Source organism: Rhinoderma darwinii, chromosome 1, assembly GCF_050947455.1.
Source record: "Rhinoderma darwinii isolate aRhiDar2 chromosome 1, aRhiDar2.hap1, whole genome shotgun sequence".
NCBI classification, from domain to species: domain Eukaryota; kingdom Metazoa; phylum Chordata; class Amphibia; order Anura; family Rhinodermatidae; genus Rhinoderma; species Rhinoderma darwinii.
Window position 1 is genome coordinate 594040945 of NC_134687.1, and position 27008 is coordinate 594067952.

A 27008-nucleotide genomic window follows, 5' to 3' on the forward strand; every position below is an offset into this window, starting at 1 on the left:
ATCCTGGACAGAGGACCCACCTCTATTTAAATCAGAATTCCCCAATACGGTATATGAAAATGGACTTTCTAAACTGGACAACACCTTTAATAATTTACTTCCCCTATGAGTCTGCTGATTACTTCCGGTAATCGAGTATGACAACTTCCAATAGGTGGAATGCACGCCGGCATCACATCATTTCTGTGTCTGTTTGAAACATCTGGTTCCTTTATTTTTTAAATCTATGTACCTAGTGCATACTCAAGTCTACTTACTTGATAAAGGATGTGTCCATTGACCTCCGAAACGCTTTGCATTGTCCTTTTATGTATACAATATGTTTCATAATAAATAAAAAAAATAGTCCCTTTGCAACCACCATTCTAAGGCTGTGGATCTATAATATCAGACTTATCGTAGGAACAATTTCTGCAAGACGAGTTCCTTCCAGCATTACGACCACTACAGGCTATCCAGGAGGAGGGTAAGTCCATCATCGATCTACTGCGCCCATAGTGGAGTAAACTCTTATATGTGGCATTTGCTATATCTCTAATCTATATGGCAAATATATATTCTTATCTGTATTATTTATCACCGTTGGAATCTCATGTCTGATCCGGGTTGATAAACATGTGCTTTCCTGATTCTGGATGTCTAATGAGACAGGGATGTTACCTGGATTCTAGAAATTAAAAGCAATCTAGGCACCTAGGTGTAGTGGTCAGTGTTTTGCATCTATAGGAATTACGGAAACAGCCGAGTACAACACTCAGCTGTTTCCGTCATTCACATAGACAGTGAATGGAGCGGTGGGCACCTGCTCAACCACTGCTGTATTCAAGCTCCTCCTCACTATTGGGGGAGTAGTAAGGAGGATTTTGGGGTTCAGGACCCCCGTTTAAACGATCCCTTGGTTGAACTTGATGGACATGTGTCTTTTTTCAACTGTACTAACTATGTAACTATGTAACTATGTAAAGATCTGTGTGGGTCCAAGTGGTGGGGCCTCCAGCGATCAGTAAATTATCACCTATCCTGTGGATAGATAATAATTTAGGATTCTGGGAAAACCCCTTTAACCCCTTAAGGACACAGCCTGTTTTGGCCTTAAGGACACTTAAGGACCAATTTTTTCAAATCTGACATGTGTCACTTTATGTGGTAATAACTCTGGAATGCTTTTATGTATCCAAGTGATTCTGAGATTGTTTTCTCGTGACACAATGTACTTTATGTTAGTGGTAAAATTTAGTTGATATATTCAGTGTTTATTTGTGAAAAACCACAAAATTTAGAGAAAATTTGCAAAAATTAGCATTTCCCGTATGTCTACTTTATGTTTGCATTGTTTATTAAAAGTCTTTTTATTTTTCTAGGACGTTACAAGGCTTAGAACTTTAGCAGCAATTTCTCACATTTTCAAGAAAATTTCAAAAGGCTATTTTTTCAAAGACCAGTTCAGTTCTGAAGTGGCTTTGAGGGCCCTATATATTAGAAATCACTCCATGAATCACTCCATTTTAAAAACTAGACCCCTAAAAGCATTCAAATCAGCATTCAGAAAATGTTTTAACCCTTTAGGTGTTTCACAGGAATTAAAGCAATGTAGAGGGGAAATTTACAATTTTCATTTATTTTACCAAAATTTATTGGTAATAATTTTTTTTCTTTAACATAGAAAGTTTTAACAGAAAAAATGCAACTCAATATTTATTGCCCAGATTCTGAAGTTTTTAGTAATATCCCACATGTGGCCCTAGTGCGCTAATGGACTGAAACACAGGCCTCAGAAGCAAAGGAGCACTTAGTGGATTTTGGGGCACCCCTTTTTTAGAATATATTTTAGGCACCATGTCAGGTCTGAAGAGGTCTTGTGGTGCCAAAACAGTGGAAACCCCCCAAAAGTAACCCCATTTTGGAAACTATACCCCTCAAGAAATTTATCTAAGTGTATAGTTAGCATTTTGACCCCACAGTTTCTTTACTAAACTTATTGGAATTTGTCTGTAAAAATGAAAATCTACTTTTTTTCTAAAAAACATTTGTAAAGAATCTTCTCCCGATTACGGCAATGCCCCATATATGGTAATAAACTGCTGTTTGGACCCAATATCCCAGTGATATTCTCAGCGAGACTGTTCCTTTGAATGGTCCTTTGCTTCTCGTGAGAGAAATCTTTAAGCAATGTCAATGGACTCGGAGCACTCTATAGGGTCCTTACATTCTGGAAGTGGTGGTCCAAGATCACAATGACTTATCAGAAGATCATTTCTTTTTGAATTTTAATACATTGATCTACCAGCATTTATCTCTTGGGCACATTGGGACAGCGATGATGATAAAACTGTGGATTACTCATAGCCTGGATCCCCTACTGTACTTATACTTGGGGTATTTCTGGATCTCCTGGGCCTACAGAGGAGTCTCAAGTGGTTAATTGTTGTTTGTTCTTTTTTTTCTGAAACGGTTGTTTTTCACTTTGCTATTTTCAAAACTCTGAATAAGAAACTGAAAAGCAATTCATGAAATTGCTGAACAGCAACCAGTGAATGTCTTCAATGAGTTGGAAAATCAGATTGAGCCTTGACATGTCTTACAGAAGATGGCAAATATACCGAAGTCTAAAAACAGCAATGTGTTTTGTGAAAACTTTATCAATTATGTTGTCACTATGTTTGTTTTCATCAGGAAAAACACTACGGTTTAAAGCCTCGCACTGACTTATTAAAAAATCTGCGATGTAGAAGACTCAGGACGCCGCAGGATTTTACGGTTTCTTTTTCCGATTATTTGCTACTTTTTAGAGAATGATTCGATTTCTCATTTGTGACAATTAAACATGACATCAATTTTAGCTATGGTTCCTCTGAGGGCCAAGAGTCAATTACCTCCAGTATTTGCCCCATGTCTAAACATGTCAGTCAAAATGTTAGTTAATGGTAGATTGCTACTGACAACTGGATTCAACCAGTTAATGAGTATTACCAGAGGTGTTGAATACTAGGATGACCTTAGATAGGTAAATGCAGAAGAAAAAGTATATATGTATAAAACATGCAAGACATAATCAATATTAGTACGGAGATTAAAGGGAATGTGTTGCCAGAAAAACATGTTTTTTTTTAAAAAATTAAACATTTAGTGTGTGGGTGATTAAACATTGTTCAAATTTTTTTTATTTTTTTCACGAGTCAGGAAATATTATAAATTAATTCTAATTTATAATACTACCCATTTTTGGTCACTAGATGGAGCTATTCCCAAAATTGCAGCATTGCAACATAGGGTTAAAAGCCCTCGCTCTAGTGAGCTCTCAGCATCCCCCCCTCCTTTATCCTGGCTAGTGCCGGGATAAACGAGGGGTTTGAACGGTGTAACCTCCTACACTGTGTGTCGCCATTTTTTGAGCTAACACACAGTGTAGTAGGTTTACATACAGTAGTAAACACACACAAACACGAACATACATTGAAATCTCTTACCTGCTCCTGCCGCCGCGGCTCCCTCCGGCCCGTCCGCTCCGTTTGCTGCCGCTGGTCCAAGTGCACAAATCCGGAAGCCGCGACCGGAAGTAGTAATATTACTGTCCGGCCGCGACTTCCGGTCCACAGGAAAATGGCGCCGGACGGCGCCAATTTAGAATTGGACTGTGTGGGAGCGGCGCATGCGCAGTTCCCACACAGACGCCGTACACTGAAGTCAATGGGACGGGAGCCGTTCGCAGTCCCTATGGGACTGTGGCTGCCGTATTCCATGTCTGTATGTGTCGTTAATCGACACAGACAGAAATGGAACAAAAAATGGCAGCCCCCATAGGGAAGAAAAAGTGTAAAAATAAGAAAAAGTAAAACACAAACACACAAATAAATATAAACGTTTTTAATAAAGCACTAACATCTTGAACATATGAAATTTTTTTTGGGTGATGACACTGTTCCTTTAAGTCCTAGCCACATATTGGCCATATAGGATGGAAAGCTTTAGCTAGTTTTCCTTAAAAGTATTGTCTCATGTGGAACGCTTATGTACATATAGATGTGGACATCTTTATCTTGACTCAATGCATTAAATACACAGTGGTAAGAATCTTTTATTTGACTTTTTCAATGACATTTGTTGTGTGATATGACGCTGCAGCAAGTTATCAGAGTCAAGATAAACTTGGCTACATCTGTATGCCCTATTAGTACATATGGACGTCATAGAGCACACATGTCAAACACAAGTCCGAATCCAGCCCGCCCCCTCATTTTATGTGGCCTGCTGCATGTAAAAACCTGAATCAGGTTTTTACATGCAGCGCCACGATAGTAGGACTTTTTTTTCTGCCATCCGTAGTGTCCGGCAGAAAAAAGGACCTTTCAATCTGAAACTAAGTAGGCCGCGGCCAAGTGAGAAAGGTCAATGCTGGGAGTGGACCACTCCAGTCACCCCTGACCCTGAGTCACCTGACCTCACGTCAGTGACGTGAGGTCAGATGACTGACTTAGGTCAGGTGACTGACTTAGGTCAGGTGACTGGGCTGCTTCATTCCCACGTCGGCACCTACCTTACTCAGACCTCCACTGTGTGACCTCCTAAATATGAGTCACGTCAGGCTGAGTGGAGAGTGGTAAGCTATCGCTCTCTGCTCTGAGCCCTATATGTGGGACTATATACAAGGGGCGGACTGTACGGCACTCTCTACAAGGGGGGCTTTGTGGCACAATCTACAGGGGGGCTGTGTGGAACTATATACAAGGGGCAGACTGTATAGCACTCTCTAAAAGGGGGGCTGTGTGGCACTCTCTACAAGGGGGACTGTGTGGCACTCTCTACAAGGGGGGCTGTGTGGCACTCTGTAAAAGGGGGGCTGTGTGGCACTCTCTACAAGGGGGGCTGTGTGGCACTATCTACATGGGGTCTGTGTGGCACTCTGTACAAGGGGGGCTGTTTGGCACTATCTACAAGAGGGGCTGTGTGTGTTGGGCTATCTACAGGGGGCTGTGTGTGTGGCGCTATCTACAGGGGACTGTGTGGTTGGTGCTATCTAAATGGGCCTCAACTGGGGCATTATTACTGTGTGGGGGCACGGGTACTGAGGGGGCATTTTTATTGTGTCGAACACTGAGGGATCATTATTACCATCTGGGGCACTGTGGATTACGAGTTTGTTTCGAGGATGGGGTATAGGTAGAAAGGGTGCTAGAAAAGCGAGAAACCAACATGTCTGTGTGTCAAATTCTGCAGAGGCGAGTCATGGCTGGAATAAGTCGTCACAGTGGTCTGGGCCGGATGGAGAATTGAAAAGGAAAGTGAATGACTCTAATCAGAGAAAACATCACCTACGTTAGCGTGGAAAAACTTCAAGCAGAGCTGTGATTGGTGAGTCACTTCTAGCACACCACATGGTGCACAGGAAATGATTTTGTAATGTGTCCGTAAAAATGTTACGATCAGCCCTTTGAAGGCAACCATAAGGCTGATGTGGCCCCTGTCATAGAGGGTGGTTTTCCTGCTCAGAACAGTCGGGGCGTAGAATCTCTAAAACAAAGGCAACTTCTGCTCTGAGAAACTTGGGCCAATTATTTATTACATGGTTGCTCGTTCTTTGATCGTCCGCCATGTAATGCTAACTCTGCAGGGGGAATATGTGGCCAGCTGCCACCAGTTATATATGATGAACAAGACAGTGTTAAGAAGAAAAACCCTTCACTGAAGATAACCACCACAGCAATCATATGATCGTCGTGGGTGTAGCTGCGATAACTCATATTAATCATCTGATTGGCAGGGCAGCTTTTTGCAGAGAAGGATTCGTCTCGTTGTGACAACCTCTTAATTCGGTTAAGTTGAAAGGAACTCCAATAATGGTTGATGGAGATTTGGTCAGTTGGGATTCTACAATGGTTCTAGTTACTAGATGGGTGGCTAATTCTTATAATATAGGAGGGCCATGCTACAGATCATATGGGCAGAGCGGTGGTGTAGCTTTAGGGGTCGCAGTTGTGACCTGCGCCCAAAGGCCGCCCTCACCACTCTTGCATAGTAGTGCTGTGCTGCATCCTGGCTGTTACATCGCTGGGTCACTTATGTTAGGGAAAACATTTTCCCCTAACAAAAGAAACCCAGCAATGTAACTGAAATCATGGGTGGTGGTGCGGTTGGTGGACGTGAAATTAACTAAGCGCATGGGGGAGCATTAAGTAGAGCTGAGGAAAGGATTGATCCAACCATCGAGTTTACTTACATGGATGAGTCTCGCCCATCTGTCCAATCTGCCTTCTTCCCTAAGCCTATGCCTTCATCCCAGTGATCTAGGGGACCTGGGTAGAAGGATGGGCAAGGATGCAGGAAGAGGAACAAGCTTGCACCTTCCGCTAGGCATCCTTATATGGTGCTCCGCTCCTCCTGCTTCTAGTACCAGAATTAAGCTATATGTAAGTAGCTACCAGTGTTTGCTCGTTAGGCTGGATTTTTACCCTATAGTTTTTTGCGATTACCATAAAATCTCACAATTTCGTGATAAACAAGGCAAAAAAATGCACCACAAACGCAGCATGAATGTATAGTATGCTTAGCATGATTGATAATAAATTGATATCTTGAAATGTATATATACTGTATATGGTTGGGTTCACATCACATTTATTGGCTGCGTTTAGCGTATATGGCGAGGATATCATACAGTGGCACACATCCTCCCTAGGGCCCTATGTAAAAAAAAAAAAAAATTATACCTCGTGTTACAGTATACACCCTTTTGTGGCCAACTACGTATATAGGACAGTGCAACCGAATACTCTTTCCTAGACAGTGAAAAAAAAAGTATACCAACATACACCAGCCTCTGTCTTTTTCCATCTATAGGGGGTCTATGGACCGATTCAGAAAATGCGCTGGGAGATTTACTCGAAACATATGCTAAATGCGCACACAAAACATGGTGTGAACATAGCCTAAATAAGTATATAAATCATTATAAATGAGCATCTGGCTGCACAGTATGTTAAAATAACAAAAACAGACGACTCACCAGTTAAATCCCGCGCTGCTTCAGGTCAACCCTATGGTCCCCCGCTGGTCCCTGTATATATTGCAGTAGCGAGAATGTGCTGTTCTGGCAAGTAACCGCTGCAGCCAATCAATGGTGACTGCAGTCCCATGCTGTACTTACTGGCATCTCTGTGTAATACCATAGAAATATTTATATTTTGTTATATAACAAGAACTGTTATTTTGATTTTGTCATAAGTGATGGTTTAGCGGTGGCACCTAAGCTAAACTTTTGCACCAGGGGCCCATGACATGACCCTTAATCTACGCCTCTGGGGCAGAGAGTAACACTTTCACTTAGCTGCCCAACCAAATGATAATTCATGGAGAACTCCATTATTTTTCTCTGCTATGGTCATAGTGGTTGCCTTTCCATAGGTTCAGGCACCAAGGGGGAAATTTGTTAAGACTTGAATACGGCAGTGTTAATAGGAAACAAGCTGGCGCAAGATGCAACAAATTCGTTGCATCTTTGGCAGTCCATGAGCCACTGAGTCTGTTCTGCCATAATTTTCATTAATTGCATAACTTATAGTAACTACATTGAGATGTGAATGGCCCCGACCCTTCTGATAAGCTCTGCCAACTTTATAAGAAGTGTGGCTAGGGTGGCAAAAATGGCACAAAATGTGCAATTTTTTTTACTTTTGAGCTATTTTTGACATTTCTATAGAAAAGTTGGTAAATTCCTCAAGTGTTGGATCTGAGGTGCAAGCTCTCTATGCCCAGGCCATCAGGCCAGCCCTCGTGGAAGGAAAGGGTTGATGCTCAGTACAGTTGTCTTGGACCTGTGGAATACTTCTTGGCAGGTTGGTGAAGGGGCAGACAATGCTCAGAACAACTGTTTTTTTTCCCACTAATATGCCCCAAATGTGCAGCATAGAATGAAGACAAGAACGGTCATACCATTTAGTTTTTTTCACTTTTGCCATAATTTAATTAAGAATATGGATGAGAAGGCTTCTGTGTAAGATTATCAATAGGCTTTATCCACTTATGGCAATTTATAATTTTTTTCAAATTTTAAGGTTCTTAGAAATGGTTTCTTGAAGGGAATCTGTGACCAGGTTTATGCTGTCCTATCTGAGGGCAGCATAAAGTAGAGCCAGAGACCCTGATTCCAACACTGTTAGGGCACATTCACACGTGGCGGAATTGCTGTTGAATTCCGCTGCGGACAGTCCACAGTGGAATTCTGCAGCAGCTGGTTTTTACATTTGTTTCTATACATTTTTAGGAAACTTAGTTCGGACGTTGCGGAAAAAAACTGTGCGGAAATTCCACCACGTCTGAACATGGCCTAAGGGTCAGTTTACACGTTGCGTGTATACTGCGGTTTCAGCAGCATAATACAGTAGCAGCAAAGTGGATGAGATAGAACAAACCTCATCCACAGGCTGCATAAATACTGAGTCAGAATTGACATACGGTGCCGAACTTTATTCCGCAGCATGTCAATTGTATTTGCGTAAACGCTGCTTATTTGTTGCGTGTTTTCCACCATTGAAAACGTTGTTGAACGTCATCCCAGCACGCCAGCCAAATGCTGCAGTTTCCTGCAGCGGTAATTCTGGGTGAAAAACTGCACCACAGTTTGGTGCGGTTTTTTGCCCGGAATTCCCTGCGATCAACAGGGCGGATATACAGTGTAACTTTACGCAGCATATCCTCCCCATGTGGACTCTATTACTTACTTTTCAGCGTTTAGTAGTTCTTGTAGAAATCTCTATTTCTTCAGCAGCTCGTATTCATGACCTATGGCTAGCCCCACCCAACAGCCACTGATTGACAGTTTTGTACCCATATTGTACATGGGGATAAAGCTGCTAGTGAGCGGTGAGTGGGCTGAGCTAGACGCAACTCATGAATATTGAGAAATCCTGAGCCTATCATTGAGAGGACTCATGGTTAGGCTTGCGCTCAGGAGATAAACAGGGATTTTATGAAAACTAGTGAATATTACAAGGTAATACTGTTGGAATCAGGATTTTGGCATTACTTTATGCCTCCCTCAGATAGGGCAGCATACACCTGGTGAGAGATTACCTTTAAGGAATTTAACAACAAAATAATGATTTCTTGTAACTTTTTGTAATAAAACCTTTTGAGGTTCATAAAAGATCATATTATTTGTGTGAGAAGCTGTTTTTTTTTTTAGCTTTTATACGTGTTGAGCTTGGATTTCTTAGGGTATATTTACACATGACAGAAAATATATTACATAATCTTCTGTTGTATCTACCAATCTGTATTAGGCTAGGTTCACACCGCATTTTAACATCCAGTTGAAAGTTTTTTTGTTGAGCAAATTTACTTTTAAAACAGGATGCAACAGGACACAAAAATGATGCAGGCTGCTGTTTTCTGTCCTGTTGAAAAACAGGATCCAGATGGATCCTATTTTTTGTATAGCTGAAGTAAATGGCAACAAGATATGCATTATGTTGCATCCTGTTTTAAAGGTATCTTTTTTCTAATCTTGAAAAAAAAAACAGTACATTTTAAGAAGATGCAAAAATGTGGTGTAAGGCTGTGTTCACATCAGTGTTGGTATCCGTTGAGGGGTTACGTCGGACCTTTTCGTGGAAGGAACCCCTCAACGGAAAGGCAAACGGAAACCATAGGTTCCTTTTGCATTACCATTGATTTCAATGCTTGATATGTTGAGAGAAAAAGGGAAAAGAACGGCGCTCCTCTAAGGTGATAGCGTACTTATAGAGAATGAATATTGTGCAGGTAAGTGTAGGTAAACTCACCTGGTTGAGTTGTGCAGGATCATCAGCGCAACTTGACTTTATTACTTGAGGGGTGATTTAACCCAAATTCACCGAGCAAGCCTCCGGAGCCGACCTACGGTTTTGAGCTCCAAGGTGGAGTTTATTTTCCGTGGATACTTGGAATCGATAGTCTAGACAAATTCAGCACGAGGTTGAAACGCATTGCAGCAGCTACTTTTATTGTTTAAGTATAACCAATAAATTGTTTGAAATTTATCAGATGGTTCTGTGGAATTACTGAACCAGTCACACAGGAGCGCCCGATACAAGGAGCCTCTTTTTTCTAGACTATCGATTGATTTCAATGGTAATGCCATCCGTTGCTAATGGTTTTCGTTTGTCACCATTGTGTAAGGTCTCCGTTTTTTTGACAGAATCAATAGCACAGTCGACGGCGCTAATGATTACATAAAAAACCGGAAACCTTATACAACGGTGACAAATGGAAACCATAAACAACGGAAGCATTACCATTGAAATCAATGGTAATGCAAACGGAAATTATGGTTTCGTTTGCCTTTCCGTTGAGGGGTTCCTCCGACAGAAAGGTCCAACTCAATGGAAACCAATGCTGATGTGAAAGAGGCCCTAAATGGGGCTTCAGATCGATCGATTGCTCAATCTATCTATCCATCTCTATACGCTAATGTCTTTAAGCATTACCATAAAAAACGAAGAGAGAGAGAGAGAACAATATCTTTATTCCTTACTGTAAAACATGAATATTATATAATTTAATATAATATTTGAACTGCCTTATCCAGTGGCGTCGCTAGCACGAGGCATCCGGGGCAGAAGATTTTTGGCTCTGTGCTTCAGATCCCCGGGCGACTGCCACATTCACTTGTATGTGTCCTCAGGACACAGATACAATTGAATACTATGGTGGTTCAGGGAGCTATCAGCTCCCTGCTCCACCATTCACTTGGCTACACTAGGCCTGCAGCCTAAAAGATGTTGGGACAGAAACTCTGCACAGGCCCACATGATGACATCACAGCATCGCGCCGGCCTACGCAAAGGTCCCGTCTTGGTGCCTCATAGGCTGTAGGTCTGACGTGGCTGGCGAGGCCTGCTGTGCAGCTCCGTTAGTTGTGGGAACGGGGCTAGGGCAGAATAAATTTGTTTTATTTACAGGGGGCTCTGTGTGGCACTATTTAAAGGGGCTCTGTGTGGCACTATCTACAGAAATGTGTGCCATTATCTACATGGGGTTGTGTGACAGTATATACGGGGGGCACTATCTACAGGGGGCAGTGTGTAACACTACTGGGGGGTGTGTGGCACTATCTACAAGAGGGTGTGAGGCACGATGTACAGGGGATGACATTATCTACAGGGGGATGTGTGGCACTATCTACAGGGGGCACTTTGTGTGGCCATATCTGCCCCTGAGTGTAAGTATAAGGATACGGTCTGCTGAGCCGCTGTACCTAAGCCTATCGTGTGCTACTGTCTGCTGAAATGCTGTATCTAATCTTATGTGTGATACTATCTGCGTGGACAATTTATCGAATTCTTTCCAGTGGTGGAGCTATAGGGGTCATAGTCTTATAAATGTGCTGTCTGCGAGATAGATCGATTTTATGTTATTCGCGGGGGCAAACATACGTCTTGGGGATTGTGCCTCTAGTCTTTTTAAGACCCTAGCAACAATCCTGGCTGTATTCATAATAAAAATATACATATCATTTGAATAACACAAGAAAAAAAGGCACAAACAAAATCCAGCCACGCAATAATTTTTTTTAAACTGTGCTTTATTTAGGGCTAAGCTGAAAAGCGTCATTCAATAATTACATAAGATTACAAGGAGTTTTTTGTTTTTTTTTTAAAAGGTAATTGAGAGTGAAAAGAGCAGTTGGACGGAAATGCAGCTGCAGTACACACCTGTACTTACTAACAGCATGAATCAAAGGAACGGAAGAGAGAGAGAGAGTAAGAATGGAAATACCTTAGTGTGGGCAAGGAGAGGAAAAGAAATAGAAGCACGCAATCGAAGGAAAATTATTTCCATCAGAAATATCAAAAAGGCTTGACCAGCATTCTAATGAACAAATGCAAGGATCACAGAATTATTATTCAATTAAATAGCATTCATTTTAAATTTTTTATTTCGTGAAACTACCCTCCGGATGCAAGACAGACCTGCAATATTGTATTCGAGTGGTTATAATAAATAGGTAACGGTAAAGTGGAGGGTAACATCCCTAAGTATCAAGAGTGAGTTACAACAGTGCTCCATGCCCATTATAAATACAAGGCCTGATGGGAATTTGAAACCAAAAAGAATAGGAAAGGAAATAAAATTATGATCCTTTGACGGAGATAATAATATAAGTGTGTATTTATATATATCTATATTTCTATATATTTGTAAAAAATAAAAAAAAATAAACATGATCATTGCACTCTTTTAGTTCAACTAAAACGAGTGAGAGCAACACAACACGATAAATTTAAAAAAAAATCATACAGTGGCAATAACTTAGAATAAATATGATATATTTTAAAATATATGTGTTTTTTAAATAGTTAATTGACTTCTGTTTTTTCTGAATCTGAGATTTATTCTAAAGCAACATTGTTTTTTTTTTAAACTGCTCTAAAGTCAATTACCAAAGATAAATATCGTGCTTTCATTTAAATAATTTATTCCTTGTTTTTTTTCTCTATCATTACAATTAAAAGACCTACAAAATATGCAAATGTATTTACAGAAAAACAGAGCCAGCATAGTTTTTTTAAACATCCCCTGTTTTTCAAAATTCCTTGTAAACAGTTTCAGAAATTCTTTAAAGATTGTATATATATTTTTTTTTACTGTTTTTTTTTTAACATTAAGGTTCTAGGCTGTCTTTTGCCCTGAAGGTCTGGAACAAATATGGAAACTACTAAAGCAGAGGATGATGGGAAGGTTAGCAAATAGCAGGTTACGAAGATATGAAGCGATAGCCGTGTCATTCTTCAAGTTAAATTAACTGATAAAAAGATAAAAGCTGTTGTATCTTTAATATTTCATTGCATCATTTTACAGTAGTCAAGTTTTATTTAATAGCTGGAATGCTTGCAGTTAGGAGCTGCCATCACAGCCTCTCATATCCTCCTCAAGACAGTATGCGATTGGCAAAGAGTAGGAATTTATGCTTAATCTAAACTCTAACTCTAACAAAAATTACATTTCTACAACATCTTTCTTTTAGCCATAATGCTAACGTCTATATTTTTTTATTTATTTTTTTCTCTCTAACTTTTTTGACTATTATATAGTTATCTTAAACTTTTCTGTTAAATCTGTACAACTATTAGGATTTTAAAGGGGGGAGGGAATAGTTAGAAGCATATACAAACCTTTTTTTTTTTTTCCGCTACCATCTTTCTAATGCATTTTTATTTTATTTTTTATTATTTTTTATTTTATTTTTTTTTCTATATTTTTTTTTTATTATTTTTTTTTGCTTTTTTAAATAGCTAATCTCTATTTAATCTCTACATACTTATCCTTTCATAATATACAGAAAACCATAGGAAATTTTCATAATTGAATTAATGTAACCAAAGAACCTTCTATAGTATCAAATAACTATTATGTTGCCATTTTTTTTTAAAAGCATGTAAGCATTTTTTGTACATATTTCATATCATTGCTCTCAAACTGTTTTAAGAACAGCTGAGAAGTAGGAAGTTAACTCCATATTTTACATACAGCTACAAGTCTGCAATAAAAAGTTTGGTCCTTTGGTCCCTAAATAGCTAAGGAATGACGAATACGATGCTTCTTGTAACAGTTGCTATGGGGATACCATGGCAACATAACTCGTGGTGACAAACAGGCACTCCTTGTCAAATTTCAGTTTCCTGTTAGAAGAAAAAGCCTTTTTTTGTGTAATATTGTCATTGTCTATTCGGAAATTCCGATTGATCTTGATCCTGTCTGATGTTTCCAACTTCAGTTCCCATCCACGTAAGCAGAACGCAATACTTTCATTGAAGAAATATTACAGTCTAAACAATCAAAGAAGAAAAGTCTGTAGTCTTCAGCATGATTGGTACTTTGCTGATATGTCAAAGTTGTAATCCAGCGCTTCTCAATCATATATATTTATATACGTATGTTGTATTGTTATAATACGGCCCATTCAATTCCTGCCCTAAAAATAAAAAACATAAATAAAAGTTAGAGATTTTGCAGATAAATGACAATAAATAAAAATAAAAGACAATAAAAGAAATCCTAATTGTATGCCCACTTTTTACACATAAAGTTTGTATAGACATTATAACATCAAATGTCAAAATATTATTCCAAAAAATTATCAATAATATTTTTAAATATATTATAAAAATTTCATCAAGGATTTTTATTTTATTATTCTTCAAAAACATTTTCCTACGGAGATTTGGTGTCTTGTCACTGAGTGATTTTAAATATAACTGGATTTCTTTCACTGGCATTTTTTATTTTTGGCAGGGTGGTTTTTGAAAATTGATGACATTTTGTAAATAGTCATTTACAATTGCTTAACTAATGCAGAGATTTTATTTTATTGGGTAATTGAATTTCTGCTTTAAAATAATAATGGTTTAAACATTTTTATACATTTATCTAATTTTGGCAAATTTATGTTTCTAGAAAATTCTCTTGTGGTAATAACATGTGTTAATAGAAATTGATTTCCTTCTTTACTTCAGTGACCACCAATGTTTATGACACATAGCAATTGATTTGATTTTTCATCTCTAGTAACTGACACAAGTAGAACAGTATCTCTCACCAATAAAAAGAAGAAATTGTATTTATGGAGCTCAAATACGCTAGATAGCTTTCATCTACTGTATTATGGCCTAAGCCATTATATGAGGTTTCTCCACATAAAAAAAAAACGACTTTAATTAGTTTATGGACTGTTAGTAAATAAATATATGTTGCAATTAATCATGAATGCCTTAGTTATAATATGAAATAAGCACTTTAGGAAAAAACAAAAATCCTTGTTGAAATAGATTTTCATTAGCACAATTATAGAATATTTATTATGACCAAAAAATTTATATTTTTTCAAACTGAAAATAATACATATTAAATATACTGATATATTTTGAACAATCATATTATTATAACTATTGGTAACTACTAAATAATATTGTTAATTTATTAATAATAACTTATTGTAGTAGGAGAATTATTGGACCCAAGAAATTCCAGTTTTGAGTTTGTTCTTTAAGAAAAGTGTGTTGTAGATTTTGCATACCTTAAAAACTCTCAATAAAAACCACAAATGTGTGCAGATTTTCTGCCCCCAACCCCCCAAGTATATAACAATTAAAAAGAGAATACCAAGTAAATATCTGTAGAAAATTTTGCGAAAATTTTAGATCTTCGAATTGAAGTGTTAAAATGATTGAAAATGCATTTTTTTTTAATGGTGTAATCATTATCAGGCTAAGCTTGGTATTTTAACCGGATGCCTAATCATTGAGGATTAGCTCATGAAAACCTTATCTCTTCCTCACAAGCTGGTTCCTCCTGAGCACTCTTTGATTTATTACATCAAGAAACTGGAGCTGAGAGGATCCACTCTGGTAGGTTTGTCATGCGAATGTCAATTCATGCTGGCAGGTTTTCAACACTGTTGCTTCAACAGACAGCGAACCATACACAGCAGGTAAACAATTACAACACCGAAAAATAAAAGAAACAAATAAATACTTGTCAAGGACCCTTTTTCAGTTGCAAAGAAACATATAGATGAGAAAACAATTCTTTATTTTTCTAATTTTGTCAAATAAATTTGTTTAAAGAGTCAGTCCCGTTTCCATGAGATTCTCTCTGGACTTGACATCTATAATGTCAAGTTATATAAAGTTATATACATTAATAATCCCAAGAGCACAATCCTATATTATATAATTATCTATCGGATTCACAATCTTTTTAGATAAATTGATATAGAGATTGTATAGGGACGGTCATGGTAGCATGATAGCTGGCACAGTTGACTTAATTATTTCCAATTTAGCATTCTCCAGAGGTATTCATAAGATTAATGACACAATGTGTAGTTTTGCTTCTCCGTTATGCCCATTAAGGACCAAATAAAAGGTCATTTTTCTAAAACTTTAATTACTTTGAATTTTATGGGCTAAACATTTTGGCTGCAATTCCTGTTTTGACTTCCCTTTCATTTACTATATCTATTATCTTTACAAACTATATTACAAATAAATGCCCCAACCAAACTACCAGAAAATTACTTCTATTCAATTGATAAACCAAATTTACCTGTCATTAACTTTTTATTTATTTAGTTTGTTTTACAGTTTTAATTTTTGTTATTATTTCCCTCTGTTATTTTTATTCTGTTTTGTTTTTTTTAAAATATAACTTAATCACTGTACAAAAACGTATTCAACTGTTTAAGGCTTCGTTCACATCTGCGTCGGGACTCCTTTCATGGGTTCAGTCAGAGCTTTCCATCAGGGTAACCCATGAACGGAATCAACAAAAAAGCCATGAGGCATATATACTTCAAAAATGCAAAAATGCTTTATTACAAAAGTCAGGCTGGAAAAACGCCTACAATATAAGGCCTGATTCACACGAACGTGTTAAACGTCCGTGGGACGGCCGTTGATACAGCGGCCGTCCCACGGACCTATGTAATTCAATGTGGCCGTTCACACAGCCGTTGTTTCAACGGACCGTGTGAAGGGTCCGTGGGAAAATAGGACATGTCCTATCTTTTCACTCATCACGCATCCCTCCATAGACTCTCATCTATGGGGGATGCGAGACATCGCGTACCGCAGCGCTTAGCATGGATGTACCTCGGACGTGAAAAACTGCCGTTTTTCACGTCCGAGATGCGCAGCGCTCGTGTGAATCAGTCCTAAAAGACACACATACACAAGATATAGGTTAAAAATTTTAACCCAAAGAGGTAGATTTAGATATCACACACACATCCGTATATACATATGGAGGTAAGTGCAACGGAATGTACCTGTCAGAAATATGGGGAAAATGTATATGTCAAATGCGGAAATGTAGAAAATATCCTGCACAATCTACATAGGACCTATATTGCATAAATAGCTAGCCACAAATGAAAAGGGAAGGCATAAAGGAAATATAAAAAAACACAGGATTCTGACCTATAGGTATGTGTGTGTGGTGTCAAAACGACCTCACCCTCCGACGCACGTTTCACGTTAGAGTCTTCCGGGAGTGGTAATAAAGGTAATGCAAAGTGGACCATAACTATGAGGCTAAACCAATTATTGGTCAAATAAAAGAGCGCCACAATTATCGGGCGCATGAATCACGCTGTGTTCAAACACCTCCATGCCAGCGTCCATCCACCCTGTCAGTGAAGTGCGCTGAGTAGCAGAGTTCATGACGCGGTCTGATGGGCATCGGCAATTCATGCGCCCGATAATTGACCAATGATTGGTTTAGCCTCATATTTAAGGTCCACTCTGCATTACCTTTATCACCACTCCCGGAAGAAGCTAATGCGAAAGGTGCGTTGGAAGGTGAGGTCGTTTTGACACCACACACACATACCTATGGGTCAGTATCCTGTTTTTTTTTGTATTTCCTTTATGCCTTCCCTTTTCATTTGTGGCTAGCTATTTATGCAATATAGGTCCTATGTAGATTGTGCAGGATATTTTCTACATTTCCACATTTGACATACGTTTTCCCCATATTTATGCCAGGTACCTTACTTTGTACTTACCTCCATATGTATATACTGATGTGTGTGTGATATCTAAATCTACCTGTTTGGGTTACCATTTTGACCTATTTCTTGTGTATGTGTGTCTTTTATATTGTGGCCGTTTTTCCAGCCTGACTTTTGTAATAAAGCATTTTTGAATTCTTGAAGTATATATGCCTCATGGCTTTTTTGTTGATACCTTCCTTTGGTCTCATTGATGTATTTTGGGTTTCACAATAATTAGTTACTTTATGATTCTACCGAGGGATTTTTCTGTCTGGCATTGTAGGTTTATTCCATGAACGGAATCCAAACTGAAATAAATGATTTCAATGGTGACGGATCTGGTGCAAATGGTATCCGTTTGTCCTCGTTGTGTAAGGGTTTCTTCGTTTTGATGGAATGAATAGCACAGTCGACTACGGTATTGTTTCCGTTAAAACAACGGAACCCTTACACAACGGTAAGAAACGGAAACCATTTGCACCCGATCCGTCACCATTGAAATCACTTTGGATTCCGTTCATGGGTACCCCTCGACAGAAAGCTCCAATGGAACCCATGAATGGAGTCCCAACACAGATGTGAACGAAGCCTAATACACTTTATATCTCGAATCCTCACCATTTTCAACATCTTTGTTTGCGGTCAGTGAAGGAAAACACTGTTGTTTACATTACTGGGATACAAACCCACACAAAGCTAGCTAGTCCTGCCTTCAGCTGGGAAGTGTATACAATTGTATCCAGTCTAAACAATGCTCTGTGAAATAAACATATTAGCAGCAGCACGTATCTCTGGTTGTTTGTTACAATGTAAGGGTATGTGCACACGCTAGCTTCCTTTTATGTCTGAAAAGACAGACTGTTTTCAGGAGAAAACAGCTGCCTCGTTTCAGACGTAAAAGCTCCTCTCATTATGCGAGGCGTCTTTGACGCCCGTAATCTTGAGCTGCTCTTCATTGACTTCAATGAAGAACGGCTCAAATTACGTTGCAAAGAAGTGTCCTGCACTTCTTTGCTGAGGCAGTCAATTTACGCGTCGTCGTTTGACAGCTGTCAAACGACGACGCGTAAATGACAGGTCGTCGGCACAGTACGTTGGCAAACCCATTCAAATGAATGGGCAGATGTTTGCCGACGTATTGTAGCCGTATTTTCAGACGTAAAACGAGGCATAATACGCCTCGTTTACGTCTGAAAATAGGTCGTGTGAACCCAGCCTATCAGTCTGGAGTCCAGGCTGTTTAGCTCACAGAGCATTGTCTAGACCGGATACAATTGTGTCCACTTCTCAGCGCAGAGCAGGTCTAGGTCTGTACCGGCTTGCAGTCTGTGAATGTTACAAGAGTGTTCTTGTTCACTCACAGATATTTTAAAAATGATAAAAAATGAAAACATAAAGTATATTAGTAAGGCCTCATGCACACAACCGTATTGGTTTTGCGGTTTGCAAAACCACGGTTTCGTTGCAGTCTGTCAGACCGCAAAAAAACTCTTGTGCATCCGTGTGTCATCCGGACTCACGGATCCACAATGATTCACCCATATTGGTGAATCCGCAAATCTGGACCGTAAAATGACTTGTCCAGAGTTTTGCAGTCAGTATTTGCGACCCCTACACCCATTAGTGTAAATCACGGTCGTGTGCATGAGGCCTAAGTTGTAGAACTTTTCATTTATACATTGACTAACATTTATTTATATAAAACTGGAAAACCTCTTTAAGGCCGGGTTCCCATGTAGCGTAAATGCCGCTGAATTTCCGCAACGGAATTCTGTGCGGAAAGTCTGCAGCATTTACAGTAGCAGCAAAGTGGATGACATTTAGAAAATATCATGGCCACGCTACGTGAAAAAAACGCAGCGTAAACGTTAATAAATTGACCTTCGGTGCAGAATTTAAATCCGCAGCATGTGAATTTATGCTGCATTTTGGTTGATTTTCCGTTGCGGGTTTTCCCCATTGAATTCAATGGGGAAAAATATCTTGCAACAGAAAGCCTAGTGTTGCGACTATTGCGGAGTATTCGCAGCGATTACGCTGCAAAATTGCAAATACGAAAAAAGAGAAAAAAGTATACTTACCCAAAAGCCTGTTTCTTCGTTCAGTCCGGCCTCCTGGGATGACGTTACATTGTGACCGCCGCTGCAGCCAGTCACAGGCTATAGCGTTCACATGGGCTGCAGCGTGACCCAGGGTGGCCAGATCGGACTGCACAGGTGGGACGCGTCGCCATACCAACGGCCTAGGCAAGTATGAGCTTTTTTTTACTGCCGCTTTCCGTAGTAATTTTTTGGAAGGAATGTACTGCAGGTTCCAGGTTGGACAAGCTGCGTGATATTTATGCAGCGTATTCGACTCGTGGGAACCCGACCTAAGGCCAGGATCACACACGCAGTTATTATGCAGTTATTGGTGCTATTTTTGTTATTTTTTTTTAGCCAAGCACAGGAGTGAACACAAAAGAAAGGAGATGCATCAGTCGTTCTTTGATACCTTTACTTCCTTTTGGTGAAGAAGGTAGATGAAGAATAATTTGATATTTTATTATGTATTTTTGAAAATATATATTTCAGTCAATGAATTTGCTGTATAATAATAACAACAAAATTAAGGGACTGTATCTTTAAACAAAAAATATTTATCTATACTAAATAAAAATATACGTTTAAAATTTTTCTATATAATAAAATGAACATTTATTAAAGTCAATTGGAAAAAGGCCCCAAATCTCTGTAAGTATATAGATAGATATATAAGAATGCACAACAGAACCAAGTGCAAAAAAAACATCCACAACAAATTTTACCCTTTATGTTTGTAGAAAAAACAGTTCACATAAAGTTTACACAAAAATATATTCTCACCAATTTTGTTTTTTATTAACCATCTATGTTACATTACACCAAGGAAGCATATAGAAAAGCAAGGCTGGACAAGGAAATCAAGGAACAAAATACCTCCACAAGCACCAATTAACAGAGTGAGTAAAGCAAAGTAAAATTTATGACGGCACAAAATAAAGAAAACATAAAAAGAAAAAAAACATTACATGTGATCATGACTGGCCAATCATGAACTGATACAACAAGCACAGCACCTCCACAATACGGTGTGTCATGCAGCCAGTTCCTTAGCTTTTTACATGACGCCATCATTTCACATTTTCAACTCATAGTTGATTGAACTTACGGATTGGGGGGCTCTTTTCTTCACTCTCACGTCATTACGTTAACTTTTTCGGCACAAGACCGTTTGTTGTGTCTGGTTAGGTTGGGATTGAGTTGAATGACAAAAGAAGAAAATATTTTTTGTTCTTTTAGGTGCATTTTTGTGTTGGGTTTAGTTTCTTTGGTCTTTGGAAAAGAGGAGGAAGGAGGAGGGGAGAGATATATAAGTAGCACGCATAGGTCATTTAGGCAGCTGCAATGACGGCAGGTGACAAAAACAAAAGCAATGTTAAAATGAAAGGAACTTTAGAAAAAAAGTGTCACAGCTATGGAAATATGGTAGCGACACAGACAAGGGAAGACATATTATGTGGTAAATAAACAAGGTAGACATGCACTTAATGAATGACAATACACACATAGCCTTGAAAATTGGATAAACATTTCCAGCCAGCACTTTCAGAAATTTTACAGAGTTTAACAAGTGTTGCATTGGCACTTTGGAGATATTGATTTGTAAAGTATATCAGCGACAGAAAAATACTGCATTAATACTGATTGGTATACACAAAATATAGGTTCTGTAGACCTACAGGCCACAAAGTGACCCTTAAGTCAGGAACTTAAAAAAAATTGACTTCTATACAAATCACACTAGGGGTAGTAATGACGATGGATATCGACATAACCTCAGACTACTGCTTCCGTGTATAGGCCCTAGGAAGCCTCCACAGATTCTGTTGGAGAATATTATTACGGGAGGAGGGGAGAGATAATGTTCATAAATAATCAAAATGGCTGCTGCTGAATTAGAGGCCCTGCACATGGCAAGCCTTCTTAGTATTTATCAGCTTCCTCTAAATTTTGACAGCTGATTGGCCTGTCAAGGGACTTCACATTCACTGCTGAGCAACAGTAAACATAATTGGTCAAAGCCATTACTGAAGCTCCAGCCTTTAGGGTCCTTTTACACCGGCCCCGTTTTTGCCGTAACAGCGAGTGCCGATCAACGAGCCCTTAGACTCATTTATTCCTACAAAAAGATCCTGAAAAAAAAAAGCTCAATAGGTCACAAAAATGTAAGAAACATAATTTAATTGATTACATGTAGAAGAATCAATTATAATATGCCATTAACTGTAAGTAAAAAAGTGGTGACTGATACACTTTAAAGAAAAAATCTAACAAGGAAGATTTGATGGTCACCTAGAAATTCACAATTCCGTCCCAGCCATCATCTTCCTCTGCCTAGTATCAAGTCAAGGACGGACTACCAATACGTATATATATCGATGTGAGTGACAATGCTGGATCTCTACAGGGACATGGAGAATGGGAAATTTTCCATTTTTAAGCAAGCTACATTCTTGTCTTTGAATGCAAGGCCATCTTTTTTATATAATTTGAGATCAAGTCAACACAGAAAAATACACAAGAGGGTTCAACATCCGATAGAAAAAAGTCCTTTTGTTTAGCTCGACACATAATGACACACTACGTTTCAACCCACACAGGTGTTTTTTTAAAGTGTTTGAAAAGGACTCCTGTGTGGGTCGAAACATAGTGTGTGATTATGTGTTGTGCTAAATGAATGGACAGTGTTTCTTTAGGATTGTGGCGACTTTTTTCTTGTATTGTGAATTTTGGATGATATCCAGAGGAAATACTGGACCACAGCGCCTCTGCATCCTGAGAGCAACACTGGGGCTGCTTGCAACTTTTATTTCTAACACACAAAAAAAAAGTGTCACTGTGAGTTAATTGAGAGAGAACAGGATCGTGTTGAAGTGGGTATAAACATGTTCTAAACTCTGAACTCAGGGAAGATACCGGAGATGTGGCAAATTGTAGGATGTTGTCAACAAGTGTGGCCAAACAGACACCCAACTATTTACTTTAGGCCTTAGCTAAAGGCCCTTTTACACCGGCCGATAAGCGGCCGGTGCAGTAAGCATCGATCAACGAGACATCGTTGATCGTCGCTCCCTTGCTCCTCTCACACGGAGCTATGGATGGGGACGAGTGATCGTTACTCCAATCACTCGTCTCCATCCATTATTATCATGTCGGCAGCGCGTCCCCGGTTTACACAGGGACATGTGTTGCCGACAACGATAATATTTTACTTTTTTAAAACGATACGACCAGCAGATGGTTGAGTGTTTGTTCGTTCATCCTCTGATCATTCCCCTGTCTACACAGGGCAATTATCGGCAACGAGTGTTATATTAAAGCTCGTCTGCCCGATAATCGTCCTGTGTAAAACCTCTTAAGTCACAGGATTGATTGCGAAGTTAACACTAGGCCAAAGATATGGATCTCTACTTGCATAGAAATATTCATTTTTATAACTTATGAGACAAAAACTTCAGAAAACTCAGCAACTAGTCATACGATTGACTGAATAATTTTTAACTATCTATTCAATTATCCATGCCCAATTGATGAAAATCTGTTTCATGTACAATCGCATCACTATAAATAGTAAACAAAATGTAAACTGCTAAAATATATTCATATTACATAAGAGGCTTTCTTTACACTGGGGTCATGGATTCCATTTTTGAAGGAATCATGGCAGATCTACTTTGACCTATTTTTGCCCTTACAGACATCGTCAACTTATAATGGATTTCAGAGAGAAGATGAGGGTTAAGCAGAGTAGAGGGCTGCCTAGGGCGCCACTGAAATTTTGGGGGCATTTATAAGAAACAAAGCAAAACTTACTGAAGGGAAGTGCCGACACACCTGTTTTAGGGGAATAGACTTTCACCGTGTGACAGTCGCCCACTATAGTCTTGTAGATGGAAGCGGCTGGTTGAAGAATCCGAGTGTAGAACAGCAGTGTATATAATAATGGTGGGAGAGGGAGCCAGAAAAGGAACTGCATGAGCCAGCAGACCATACTACAGATATGTGATATGGAGGCGGATGGCCCTGCATTGAGAACTGTACATGTGTGGAGGGGAAAGAGTAGAAGAAATTGGGGAGCGAGTTTATTGAATAAGAATACTGGGAATTGGTGGGGAAGAAACTGGTGGTAGGGGGAAAAGGACAATTTAAAAAAAAACAAAACAAAAAAACACCATGGAGAAAACCAATCATGGTTGTGCATATATAGTCTCATTATAAAGTCTCATTGATAGAATAGAAATATGTTTGCCTTATAATGGATCAGTAACGTTAATATATGTAAGGGCAGCATATTACAGCTGCAGATCCGTACTTCTAGTAGGAGTTTCACTTACTAGGAGTATGGACCAAAAGCTGTAACATGCTGCCCATACATAGAGCAGCATATTTAGGTGACAGATCCACTATAGTCACTTACTGCCTTAATTATAATGACAATAAGGCCCCACCTCTTATGATAAGATTATGAATAGTACATCAACCCAATGCCTATCTAAATAATCCTATTGGCCTTCTTAGTGGGATTATTAGATATACTTTAGGCCATTCTTAGTTTTCAACATACATTTTTGCAGCCAGAGTTTGATGATAGGTTTTTGAAACATTTAGTAGATAAAGATTTATTACAAGGACAGGCCATTGAACATGACACATGCTCCGGACCTCATTCTTTACTTTCACTAAAACTATGTTTCTTCATAAGTAACGAGAATTCAATACAAATGAATCAGTTGAAAGACGGATGAAAAAATAGGGCATCGCGCTACTGATGTTCAACGGCAATTCACATTACCATAGAATGAGATACAAAACGCAGTATGAGCCTACTATCCCCAAACAGGATGAACCACTGATAAAGTGATATATACTGTTTTCTATAGATAGTAAATCAACTGTCCCAATAACCTATTGTGGAACGTGATATTTCCACCACATATGCGAGACCAGACTGGACATTCTTTATGTAGTTTATTTAATCCATGTGCCTCAGAGATGATAACTCCAGTCCTGGTTAATATTTTATGATTTCCAATGATGGTCAACCCCTGACCATGGCAGCTCCTAGTGGATGTAGGTAACAGGGTGACATTAAACTTGCAATATACTGTAGTAATAACACACTTTATGGACTAATGTATTAAAACTTTGATCTGTGCCCCAGACATTAAAGGTCATGGACCTCTTACCAATCAGTCTAGCAGTGTTACATTTGGTGTGGGATAATACATAGGATCTGAGGAACACCAACCACTTGCATTTTTTTTTGTACTTTAGCTTTAAGGAGTCCAATGTGCCCCATCTGGTCACCATCCCATTAGCATGGCTTTAATACTTGAATGATCAGTCTGCCACTTGCACTAAATTCTAGCAACATCACATTGACCATGGTCACCAATAGAACCTCCAAATAAATACATACATTTCTAATGAATTTTCCCATACTGGAACCTAAGTTAGTTATCAGTCAAATTTAAGTTCAAGGTTGCGGTTGCACATCCAGGCCATGGAGCGTGACGGGGCCCAAAATATCCCTCTTTGCCATATGGGGAGGCCGGTACTATGAATAATGCATCATAGTTGGGGGCCCTGTTAGAGATTAGGCATAACAAAGAGATCGGTGAACATTGTATGAACAGCAACTTCTTCAAGATAAAAATCAAAAAAGGTCTCTTGGGGCAGGGCTCTCACTTCATCTAGTCTACGTGGCGTTTTTATGTATTACCAGTTGCTGGATTGTCTTTACATTTAGAAAAATTTTACTCTAAAGAGCATAATTCTGAAAAAATAATACAGAGCTGTGAACAGATGGTGAACCCCACTCCTTGCTTCTATTGTACATTATTATGTTGTCCTAATGTAAGGCAATTAAATTGTATCTAAAAGATCAGCATCATCTACAAAGCCGAGAAATAATTCGGCATGGACAATTTTTTTTCTGTCGGTATTAGAGATTTTTTTTTCTCCTCCAACAGTTTTATTTTTCATTATTAAAAAGTCTTTCATGTTGCATCTAACGTGCAATAATAGAGAGAGCTGAGCTTTGACAAAGTTGCTTGCGTGTCGTGCTGTGAGTGTTATTGTGTCTTGTTCCCCCTCTGTAGACACATCTCTATAATTCTGCAGCCACAGGAGAGAGACCAGTGGACAAACATATTACACTGCAGTCTCTTCATCTCAAATCTTACAGATCTAATTGAGGCCATTGTGTTTCTTTATACCCTTCAAGACCCCAGCGTCATCTTTGAGGTTATGAGTTCACATCACCCCATGAACTATTGGAGATGAAGAGAGCTTCTTGGTGCTGAAGTATTGCGTCGGATGGGATATAAGGGGCACACATGAAACAAATTGGCGTGTGATAAATAAAAAAATAGCAAAAAAAGATTTCAAAGCCATAATTGGCGAGAGAGTTTGATATTTTTTTTCTACAAATGCTATTTTCACAGGTCAAGGGGTCTGACCTGTTGAGGCTGAAATGAAACCAGAACAAGAGTGTATGGATGACCTCACATAAGTGCATTTGATGTGGAGGTTATAAGGTGATGTGAAAATGAGCATCAATGAGAGGAAGATAGTGTGTGGAGTATTAAAAAAACAAAAAGAAATAAAAAACAGAAAGAAAGATTTTCAGGGCACAATATCTATTTCTAAATCTTTATTGTCTTTGTAAAACCAATAGGGTGGCAATATACATTGAGTAATATGGCTAATAAAAAGATTAATAATATCATGTTTTTCTGAAAAGTTTTTTTTTAATTTACGTCGATAAGATTAGAGGATACGTATATAGAAAAATCGGGGAAGATCTAAGGGAATTTACTTGATAAAAAAAAGACAATTATAATAATGAAAATGAATGTTGTGTGGGAAAGTATTCGTACCAAGTTTTTGAAAATATGTAGCTAAGGATGTGGGATTAAATGCTGTAAAATGTAAACAAAAAGAAGTTTTAAAAAAAGATGGCGGATTCCTGTGTAAAGAGGAGATTGGCGTGGTCAACCTTGTTAGGACAGCTCAAAGGGACTCGGTCACCAGTTTATCAATTCCTTATCTCCTAACTAATCTAATAACTGCTTTGCTACTGATAACTACAGTGTGATTTGTTTGAAAAAAAGTTTATTATTTTAAGTTATGAGCATATTTCTAAATATGTAAATAAGCCTTTATCATACAACTGGGAGGTAACAGCAGCGATTCTCCTGAGGTGGCGCTATCTCACAGCCTCTGATGCTATCCTATCAGCATGAAGCTGCTTCACACAGTGAGAGAGACTGAGGCTGGAGGGAAGGGGGATCAATTCAAACAGCCATATCTCGGTCTGTGGACCACCTAGAACAGCGGTTCTGGTGTCAAATAAAAGATACGATTCTAATCTTTGCAGTTCTAGCTGGGACACAACC

At 38.8% G+C, this 27008-nt stretch overlaps 1 protein-coding gene across 20 annotated transcripts in view; it reads right to left on the bottom strand.

The window, feature by feature from the left end:
• Window positions 1-11545: 11545 nt before the first annotated feature.
• The window catches only part of CELF4 (CUGBP Elav-like family member 4), a 1056008-nt gene continuing 1040545 nt past the window's right edge, over window positions 11546-27008 (bottom strand). For 18 of the 20 annotated variants that reach the window (XM_075840567.1, XM_075840583.1, XM_075840488.1 and 15 more), the window contains one exon: window positions 11546-13948. In XM_075840567.1, coding sequence (XP_075696682.1) covers window positions 13890-13948 — 59 coding nt within the window. In that variant the 3' untranslated portion in view covers window positions 11546-13889. The other 2 variants (XR_012850895.1, XM_075840446.1) reach the window with 2 other exon arrangements.